The 10,466-nt window shown below is 50.8% G+C and overlaps 2 protein-coding genes across 2 annotated transcripts in view; both read right to left on the bottom strand.

The window, feature by feature from the left end:
- Tmem63a (transmembrane protein 63A) overlaps window positions 1-10,318 on the bottom strand; it is a 21,396-nt gene extending 11,078 nt beyond the window's left edge. Inside the window, exons 1-12 of the mRNA XM_033762259.1 lie at window positions 10,285-10,318; window positions 9,447-9,616; window positions 8,306-8,385; window positions 6,872-6,929; window positions 5,973-6,010; window positions 4,841-4,983; window positions 4,089-4,140; window positions 3,767-3,875; window positions 3,064-3,134; window positions 1,291-1,371; window positions 969-1,092; window positions 762-895 (exon numbers count right to left, since the gene is read on the bottom strand). Coding sequence (XP_033618150.1) covers window positions 762-895; window positions 969-1,092; window positions 1,291-1,371; window positions 3,064-3,134; window positions 3,767-3,875; window positions 4,089-4,140; window positions 4,841-4,983; window positions 5,973-6,010; window positions 6,872-6,929; window positions 8,306-8,385; window positions 9,447-9,616; window positions 10,285-10,318 — 1,094 coding nt within the window. The remainder of the gene's footprint in view (window positions 1-761; window positions 896-968; window positions 1,093-1,290; window positions 1,372-3,063; window positions 3,135-3,766; window positions 3,876-4,088; window positions 4,141-4,840; window positions 4,984-5,972; window positions 6,011-6,871; window positions 6,930-8,305; window positions 8,386-9,446; window positions 9,617-10,284) is intronic.
- The window catches only part of LOC104847549 (CSC1-like protein 1), a 54,332-nt gene that overhangs the window by 37,990 nt on the left and 5,876 nt on the right, over window positions 1-10,466 (bottom strand). The window lies entirely within an intron of this gene.

Below are 10,466 nucleotides of genomic sequence, written 5' to 3'. Positions count from 1 at the left end.
GCACATATGGGGCCCCACAGGAGGCTCATGTGTACTGTGGACTCCCACAGTGGGGTCTTGTTACACCAATATGTCCCTCAGCGAGGACCTAGCATACCCACGGTCTCCAATAATTAAAACCTGGAGCATTCATGTTTCTGTGGTCCCACCGTGAGTCTCAGGAGTACTTGTGGGCAGCTGTTGGGAGGCCCTCAAGTAAACATGAGACCTTCACAATGAAGCCCTGGAAAATAGGTGAGCTTCCCATAATGAGGCCCTGAAGCAACCATGGGCCCCCCAGAGTGATGCCCTGGAGCATCTACAATAAGGACCTGTACCAAGCAAGTGTTCCAACAGTGAGGCTACAAAGCATACTGAAGCATGGCAAGACATGAATCCCCGCATGAGGCAGGAGAGCAGTCATGAGTCACCATAATGAGGTCCTGCAGTATCCAGGGCTCTCATAGCAAGGCCCCGGAACATCAGTGAGTTCTAAACTGAGATCCTACAGCACCCGTGGGTGCCCACAATGAGACCTTGGAGCAGACATGTGCTCCTAGAATACCCATGTGTCCCCCAGTAGGGCCAGGATCACCCACTGTCCCCTCAGAGGGAGGCTCTTAGAGCACTCAGGGACCCTCCAGGTGATTCCTATCCCTTAGAGTCACCCACATGCTGAGATCCTGGCAGAGTGAGGGCAGTACTATCCCCACTCCCTGACATAGCCAGTGATTTACGTGGCGTCAAAGTAGGCCGAGAGAAGCTGGGTGGGCTGCACTTACTAGGTGGCCATGGACTTCTCTCGGAAGGTGACAAATGCCATTCCCAGGGGCTGGTCCTGGACCTGGCACTCCTCCTCAGTGATCCTCTCTAGCAGCTGGTTGTATAGGCGAGTGTAGTAGGCGATGGTGTCCTCCTGCCAGGAGACAAAGCCTGTGAGTGACATGGACCCATAGGTCAGGGAGTATGCACTGGGCCTTGATGCTCACCTGCTCACAGCCCCACACTTCACAGCAGCAGAACTGGCCGCAAGGCTTGGAGTTGATGAAGGTTGGCTGGCCAGTCCTCTCCTGCAGGCTCGTGTAGTAGGCCAGGCTCTTCTCAGTCTTCTTTCTGTGGTAGTGGGAGAGGGTGTGGACCAGCAGACTGCAGATCATAATCTGTGGATGCCCCGTGCCACACTGGCTATCAGCCTCCAAGGGAGCACAGGGATCCGCTCTGAGCGAGGATAGGGCAATCCTTTTCCTCCCCATGGAGGAGTCCCGCCTGGCCAGGAGGGAGGGCACCTGAAGGCAGGGCCCTGTCTCTTACCTCTCCCCGCACAGGTAGATCAGCTTGGCCACATCATAGCACAGCTGGACGTCAGCCACCTCACATGTTGGGTATGCGTCCCTGTGGAGGGTGAGGGGGCGGCAGCCATGGGACGAGGCTGTCCAAGAGGAAGACCCCACTGGCCTCCCTGGGAGGATGCAGGGACTGCACTGTTGGGTTTGTGCCAACAGAGGCTCTTTTCTGTTACGCATTCCCCAGGAGGGGAATTGTGAAGTTTAATACAGAGACTCTTTTGGATCGATTCCAGGATCTTGCTCATGCTAAGCAAGTCTTCTACCACTGAGTTACCTTTCTAGCCCCAAGGTAGGCACATTTTAGTAGGATGAAGGGAACTCCCTCAAAGTCGCAAGCATATGCACAGTCAGCTTTCCATCAGATGCCACTGCTCATGTCTGGGGCCTAGCTTAGTGGTATTCACAGGGTCTCAGTCCTGGGTGTTACCCTCAGCATCATACTCCTTATTCCCTCTAACTACTCAAAAGAAGAGCTTTATTGTTTGTTCACATTTAGTATGTACTTACTTGAAGGTTACAGACTTTTAGAGGGTCTAGTGACAGCAAGAAACCTTCAGCCCAGAAAATGTCTGTGCACATAGTGACAATCAGCAAAAGGCTATGTACTGACTATTGGCTAGGAACTGTTACAATACATTTCCTTATGTAACCTTCATCACAATCTGAGAGGGCTGACAATACCAAGGCCCAAGGTCACACAGGTAGTGCATGTCAGAGCCAGAAGCCCAATTCAGACAGCACAGTTCCAAGGTCAATGCTAGCAGGCCCCTTGCATGCCCATACCACACACCATACTAGACAAACCTGGGAACTCCAGGACCATGGCAGTCCCCACGTGCTACTTTCTAGGTGCTTGAGGCATTGTCTCAAGGAAGAGACAAAAGCCATTGCACTACCTAGTATTTTTATAAAAGTGAATATGTCTTAAATATATTGGCATTGCTGAAGAAGTAAATCAATAAATATTAAGTATTTATTTCACAGTTCTGGTCATACTAATAATTTGCATTGCAAGTGCTTTATTTATAAATAGTATAAAGTTAATGTGTAGTCAAGTCCTTGAGCATGCTACAAATAAGTGACTGCAGAGCTGAAAGGAATGCAGGAACGATCAGATCTCAGCACTGGCAAGGAACCTCTGGGTGTCACCTCTTTCTTTTTTTTTTTTTCTTATTGAGTTTATAGGTACATTTTAGGTATACAGTACAGTTACATTCATTATTGGGATCTTGTACCCTTACATGACAGGTCTTGGTTCTCCTTTTCTTTCTTTGGCCTGAGGCTTCCAGAGGCCCCAGGCCCTGCCTTGGTTCTAAGCTGCACAGACTCTTCCACTTTCCCCTTCAGTAATCAGAGCAGAAAACTGTGGAGGCTGTTGGAAAGGAGCTATGGCAACAGATACTGGTCCTGTGCAGACAGTTGTTGGGTGGGTTGGTCACCCAGAGACAACCAAAGTCATTGTTGCTCAAGATTCTATCACTGCTTGGCAGAAAAGCTCAGTTCACAGCTCTCTAACTATGCAGAGCAGATGCTTAGACCCAGAGTAAATCACTTTCTTTCCCATGTGCTTTCAAAATGATTACTTGCATTTGTCCAGGGCTGTCCTCTGGACAATTATCAGGTGGAATACTGTTGCTGCTTGCAGAGGATGGAATACCTGGCAGGTTCCTTGCCCAGAACACACAGGGCTGCATCTGGACTAAGAACACCCTCTCCCAGGCCCTTCAGCCCTGCTTACTGGAAGTAGCTCTCTAAGGCTTCTTTCTTGGCACTTTTTGGGATTCCAGTGATAAACAGAGTCCGTCTAACCTGCCAGAGAAACACACCAGGAGGAAAATTCACTAAGGTGAGCCACCGCAAGTGGTCCAGGTTTCCCTCCAATTTCAGTCTTCCGAAAGAAAAAAGAATCCGATGGCCTGGCTTTCTCGCCCCATGGCCTCTGGGACCTACAGAATGTTGCTGTATTTACAGTCCTTGCCAGCTATAAAGGACCCATCTCCAAAGCAACTGTACGAGCATCCTTGGCAGGACAGGAGCTGAGGGAAAACCCAGAGAGGGAGAGCGACTCAAATGGGCCACACAGCAGAGCAGAGGAGACCTGGGCTGAAGCCATGACGCAGAAAGAAGGGCTGCCCTCCGCCTCTGTGTTCCTTCTGTTCTGCTGTCCTGGGGCACAGATCCAAGGCCGGACACATTGGTCAAGTACTGCACCTCCAAGCTGACCCAAGCCCCCGCCGCCCAAACTTCTCTCCTTGGTCTCACTCCATCCAGCCCAAGCCCACAGATCAAAGAGTGAGCTGGCAGAATGGGGGCAAAGGTCCAACACTTGAACAATCCACCAGGAGACTAAGACGCAAAGATGATGCCAAGCGAGGCCCAATATGCAAACCAGGCTTGAGGCCCCACCGAGCTTGTGGCCCCAAAGCCCTGTCCCCACTCACCAGGGTCTCCTCTGTGTACTTGATGGACTGGGTGTGGTGCCGCATGAAGCCCACAGTGAGGGAGAGGTAGATGACAGCAAAGACAGCATGCAGCCAGAGCAGGTCATTGCTGTGGGGACAGCGCGGGCAGGACCAATGGCTCCGTTATCCCAGATGCCTCCAAAGACCCAGTGAATATCAGGGAGAGGCCGGGACCTGCTGGCCTCCCTGTTCCCTAAGAGCCTTGCAACACCCACAGACACCGGCCTGTCCACCCTCGTCTGTGCATCTGCCTCCTCATGGACTTGCCCATCTGAAGCCCACTCCCGGGGCCCACACTCACTGGGTCTCCAGGTTTGCTATGGTTGTCCTTCCAAAACTGTAGGGGTCTTTGTCTGTGGAGAAGCACACAGGGCCATGATGGGGACAGAGCACACCTGCCTCTGCTGAGGGAGCCCTGGGGAGGTGCAGCACTGTGCCCGCAGTCTTTTCAGAGGTGCACCAGTCAGGGCCTCTACTGGGCTCCAAGGTGCTCCCTGACAACTTCTCAACCTGCCACGCTGAGGCAGAGTTCACACTCTTCTCCCTTGGAGACTTTTCTCTCTTTTAGATGCTTTGAGAGAACTAGAAATATCCTAAGCTGTTACCAAGACCAAGCTATGGAATCAGTAGGCATACAAATGTTTCCATGGTGGCATTTGGAAGCTGGGGAGATACACTTCCACACTGATATTGACTGAGCGTCACAGACATCTTCCCAGTCCAGAAACTGTGGCCTCCTGAATTGGGTGAAGGTAGGAAAGTGTAAAACACTTTCTGAAGCCCCTTTATCCTATCAACCTCTACGTTTAAAAATCCTATTTAGACAGAAGCAGAAATTGGTATTAGGGGCCCCAGTTCTAGGCCTGGGTTTGGGGCTGATTCTCCTCCAGACCTTTACTCAGACAGGATCCTTCTCAGTCATCCCAAAACCACCTCCCATCCGGAATGGGGCTTGACTGCGGGGGTATGCTTTACCACAGTGAGTGCCTGTCTCAGCTCCCTACCCTGCCACTGCCCCTTCCAACCCAGACAGATGTGAGGGTGGGTCATTACCTAGCAGGTCTCCCGAGAGGTTCACGGGCAGGATAATGCACAGGGACAAGGCACTGACTGCCACCAGCAGGAAGATGAGGTGCCTCTGGAAGGACAGGTAGTGGATGGCATCCTCTCCACACCTCTCCAGGATCTGGTCATCGCTGGCCAAGATACATAGAAGGAATTGTCATAAGAGGAGGGACTGTGTTATCTAACACTCGCAGCAACCCTAGGAGACGGTGTGCTGTCATCCCTACTTTATTGATTTTTTTTAACATATGTGCATACAAAAGTCCAGAAAGACTGCCCATGCCCTTGGTCCCTGTACCACACCAGAGGCACAGGAATGGCTACCTGCCACCTTATACCACTGGGGACATCTGTGCCCACCTCACACATATGGGTGAGGGGAGATGGGTATCCCACAGCCCTTCCTGCTTCAGTGGCAAGATGGCAGCAGGGAATCACCTTTGGAATGCAGCTCGGGTGTGCCTAGGCCTCTGGCCACCTTCCACCTTCCCTGCAGGTGAGCCTGTGCTCTGATCACTCCAACGTCATTGTACCTGACTGCTCCTGCCTCCTTCCCGGTCCTTGCCATGGCCCAGAAGTGGGAGGTGGCCTGCTCCACATTCCCTCCCTAGGAAGTGCTGTGTCCACTGGGACATGGACTTTCCAGTCTCACACAGCCAGACTCCCTCACTAGAGAGGAAGGGGCTGTGCTCCACCTTTGCATGAGCGGCTTGCTGAGGCCAGCAGCACGGCTGTGGAAGGGCTGGGACATGAGGGCAGCCCTTCCTTCCACCTCTGCTCACAGCGGGGACACTGCCCACCTCCCTCATTGTCTAGCAGGCTCAAGGAGTGAGCATCAGGCACCCAACGTTGTTTGTGGCTCTGAAGATGCTCAGAAATATGCTTGGGAATGAGTCCTTGCCGGCTACTTCTCTCCAGGACAAAGCTATGCAATGAATAGCATCTTCTCACCTGAATCAGCCACCCTCCTTCTGTGCCCTCAACAGTCTCCTTTATTCTCGGTCTCCAAGTGCTGCCTGAGGAGCAGGCATCTTGGCTCTGTCCTCCCCAACGGCCAAGTGCCTGGACAAGGCAGCCCAACTGAAGCCACCCACCCCCAGGCACTGCCCCAGGTACTCACTGTAGACGGAAGATGGCCATCAGCCAGGGGCAGCATCCCTGCAAACAGAGGGGGATTAGCATCCAGTAGTTGGGGTTTGGGAGGCGATGGCTTTGAAATTAAGTAACAATTAGCCTCCTGTTAGACAAACACAGCATTTCCATTCTATGACCAAAAGCTGCCAGTTGTTCCAGATATCACAGCCTGTTGCCCCGGGGCCTTGGTAAGGTGCACCCCAAGCCTGGACCTTTCACTGAACCCCCACATTCTGACAACCTGAGCCTTCCAATCATGAAAGGATCAAGAGTTGGTGAAGTCCAGGGTGCTCTACAGAAAGGGATGTGGGCTTCTGTTCTATTGTTGCTAAAAGACCAGATAGGACGTGGGACAAGGAGAAGAAACAAGCTTAATCAACCGGAAAGTGCCTTGAAGTGGGCTTAGAGAGGAAAAGCGTGGGTGCAAGTTTTATTGACCTTCATGTCTTTTAAACTTTCTAGTCTCTAAGGCTGGCCTGTTACCCTGTTGGGAAAGAAAAATATTTGTTCATCTCAAATATTTGAATTTGAATTCAACAATGACTAAGCACCTACTGGGTACCTGGTGCCAGGGAGAGGGCTAGATAAGCTGGGACGAGCAGACAGGACAATGCAAAACCATAAGTATGAGGCACAAACATGGAGCAGGCTGGAGTTCCCCAGCCCTCTCTGCCTGTGAGTCATTAAAGTCTCTGAATGCAGGGTCATCTGGCTGCTTCTGTCCTGGGTGCTTGTCAAGTTCAGATGGCTTTGTTGATGTGGAGGGCAGCACTGTCCAGCTCTGGTCACCCGACAGCCACAGGGCCCGGAATACAGCCAACCCAAACCACCAACCCCTACCTGTCCCTAGCCCGGCCACAACTCCACTGTCCCTTGGGTACCAACCAGTTCACTTTCCAAGTCTTGCTTCCCCGAGGAGGAAGTTGATGACAATCTCTGTAATCTGGATTTATTGGAGACACAAAACAAAACAAAGTGACAGATGGTTGTAAAAAAATAAAAAAAGAAGTTGAAAAATTAGTCCAGTATTTTGCTGCCTAATCTTAGAATTCAGGACCAAATTTATCGGCTCTCACTGGCTGGGACAAAAATAAATGAGAAATCCAAAGTATAAGTAATTTAAAGAGCAAAATACAAGACACATGATAGGAAAGAAGGAGGTAGAGCTTGTGGAGATTGGAAAGGGACATGGGGATGAATGAATACAGAAGGGAAGGAGGGGGAAGTAAAAAAAGGATAATGACAACTTTTGTATATGTACCAATTCCCTGTGATGAACATATATATTAGGTATCACACACACACACACATACACACACACACATAAACAAATAAAAAGCTAAAGAGCAAAGCATAAGCTTTGTAAATATGTAAGATATTGTGTTATTTGGTTTATTATTTACGTGCAAGGTTTAACATTACAGGACATTTCTAGGCCCTGTGAATGGAGTAGGTCCACTTTTTACAAAACACTGCATTTTATCAAGCATAAGTTACCACTGGTTGTCAGGTGCATAGTTATTTTGTGAACCACTAAGAAGCAAACAATGCTGTTAATTACCACAGGACCACCACTCATAATAAGATGAACCCCACCTCAGAGATAGAGAGACGGCAGGCCCCTCATTTGAGAGCTGACGTGCCGTGGCACCTTAAAGGGAGACATTTTAATCTGATCCTTTCCTCTGAACACTTTCATAAAAGTACCCTGTGAATCGGAGGTGTCTATACTATGTGAATTTCTGCTTTTCTCCTACCTCTGGCTCCACCATCCTACTTCGAACAGCACAAAACAAGAGGAATTGTAACTTTTGACACATTTACACAACGGTGCACAGCCACTCCAAAGGCAGATGAGCCTGGAGCCTGACCAAGGTCACAGGTCCTCCAGGGCCCCATAAACTTTTTCCCATTGCAGAGTGCACCTTGCTTGGCCGATGGTGGCAGAAAGCATCAGAGGTCCCCAACAGGTGCCCCCTCGTCCAAAGTCATGGCCCCAGGGATCTGCAAATGCCAGAGCAGAGGCCTCTGCCCAACCAGGGACTCAAGGTCAACACCATGAAGGTGGGGGCTGCCCATGCTTCTCAGTGGGTGATCAAGGCCCTGGGAGCTGTTTTCCCCACTGCGCGAAGCCCAAGACAGTGCTCAGGGCACTCTGTCCTCGGAGTAGTCATGTCACCGAGGAGGAGGTCATCCCAGGTTTCAGGGTGGGCAGGTATACTTGGAAAAGCCACCCTTGCACATGGGCCCTGCTTGGCCACTCAGTGACACACTTCGACACTCTGACATACTCACTCACAGTCTGGAGTATTCTTTTACCTGTCTGCTTCCGATACCAGGGCAATGCGGCCATAATCCCAGAATCTTCTTCTTATGATCGAAAACACCAAGATTAACAACTAAAAGCAAGAAAGAAACCAAGTAGAAGTCCACTGCATAGCTCTAAAGGAAAAGCCCACCCGCCCAGATTTAGCAGGGTGTGAAGGACATCATCCAGGCCCACAGAGGGGACCCCAGGCCACACAGCTCCGTGGTCCAACGCTCCACTTGCTTCCTTCACTGGCTCCTATCACCCCTGTCCAAATCGCAGCACTCAGCCTGGAGTATCCTCAGCCACATGTGTGAGCCTGCCCTTTGCTCTAAGGCAGAACTGAAGCCATGAGGCCTGATCTCAAGTGGGAAAGTATGATCTGGTCTTGGGCATCCCAGAACAATTTCTCTTCTCTTTATACAGTTTTTGTTGTTGTTGTTGTTTGTTTTTTTTGGGCATCCCAGAACAATTTCTCTTCTCTTTATACAGTTTTTGTTGTTGTTGTTGTTGTTGTTGTTTGTTTGTTTTTGGCAGCATCTCTTACTGTATTGCTCAGGTTGGCCTCAAGGGATCCTCTTGCCTCAGCTTACTGAGAAGCTGGAACTACAAGGCACACAGCATCAATCCCAGCTTTGGAGGTTCATTTAAGATACAGAATCAAAGAACCTGGTTTCCTAGGCAGAGCAGGGTTGACTGGGTTTCAGGTTGAGTTTGGTTTTCTTGACATGCACTGTGCGGATGCCAGCACAGGTGCATTGAGCAAAACTCCACAGGGTCCTGGTGCTCTGGGCTGCATTCACTCAGCAGGCTGGAGTCTCCCAGCTGCAGGAGGGGCCTGAGGTCTTTCCCTCTGTTGGCTCTGGAAACCTATTAACTCTAGACTGCTGCTCACTCCTCCCCGGCCACCCTGGCTACCTCCCCTCAAGGTTCAGGAAGGTAGAGGGAGACACCTCCATTAGCAACCCTGCCAGCTCTGGATGGAAACTGGGGATTGAACGATTTGTTTATTAAGTTTGCAGGGCTGGCTATGGAACCCACGGTCTCCCATATGGTAGGCGAGGCTCTACCATGGATCTGCGCTTCCAGCCCAGAAATGGATTTTAAAGGTTGGCCATGATTTTCTGAAGGGAATCCAAAGGGCCTGCACACAGGCCTTGAAGCCTTGAGCCCCAGAGAGATCTTCTCAGGGGAATCAGGAAGGTGGGCATCTGTTCTTGAAGGCGAGTGAGTCTCGGGGTGGAAAAACATGAGGCCGCTCCACAGGTGCCGAGCTGGGTCTGCAGCCTGCCCTCTCCTGCTCTTCTCAGCAAGTGTGAAACCTGGTTCACAAGTAACAAGCCACAAAAGCAAAAGCAAAAGCAAAAAACCAAAACAATAAAGCCACCCTTACAAGGCTAGGTGTGGTGGCACATATCTATAGTTCCAGCTACTCTGGAGGCTGAGGCAGGAGGATGGCTTGAGCCCAGGAGTTTAAGGTCAGTGTAGATCACAGCTATATCTTTAAAAAAAAGAAAAAAAAATCCACCCCACACCTACCACACATTGCAGGGGACTGACTTTCTTTCCAACTGGCCACCAGCATGCCAGTGGTGTGGGGAAAAAGAGGGAGTGACCGCATGGGAGCAGCATCCCACTCTGATCCATGCACACTGAGTGCCTCCTTTGTCCCTGGGACTCACCCTGCCAGGCCCTGGAGAAGGCAGGCAGTCCCTCCGCCATTAGAGGCATACAAAAAAGCAGCTGCGGTTCTACACGCACAACCTCCGTAGACTCCAGCACTCTCTGAGGGAGGGATTATCGCAGTGTCTCTACTTTCCAAAGCAGACACAGCCGTCACATGCCCTCGGCGACAGAGCTGCACACCAGCAGCAGAGCTGTGCCTGACCTTTCACCAGAGTGCCCCAGATGCCCCGGGGTTAAACACACACTCGAGAGGGGACATGCTTGCAAGGGTCTCACCTACTCACAGTCTGGAGTATTCTTTTACCTGTCTGCTTCCGATACCAGGGCAATGCGGCCATAATCCCAGAATCTTCTTCTTATGATCGAAAACACCAAGATTAACAACTAAAAGCAAGAAAGAAACCAAGTAGAAGTCCACTGCATAGCTCTAAAGGAAAAGCCCACCCGCCCAGATTTAGCAGGGTGTGAAGGACATCATCCAGGCCC

Source organism: Fukomys damarensis, unplaced genomic scaffold (genome assembly GCF_012274545.1).
Source record: "Fukomys damarensis isolate Sample0158 unplaced genomic scaffold, DMR_v1.0_HiC HiC_scaffold_11, whole genome shotgun sequence".
NCBI lineage: Eukaryota > Metazoa > Chordata > Mammalia > Rodentia > Bathyergidae > Fukomys > Fukomys damarensis.
The sequence above is the reverse complement of the archived record's forward strand: the minus strand, read 5'-3'. Positions and strand labels throughout refer to the sequence as shown.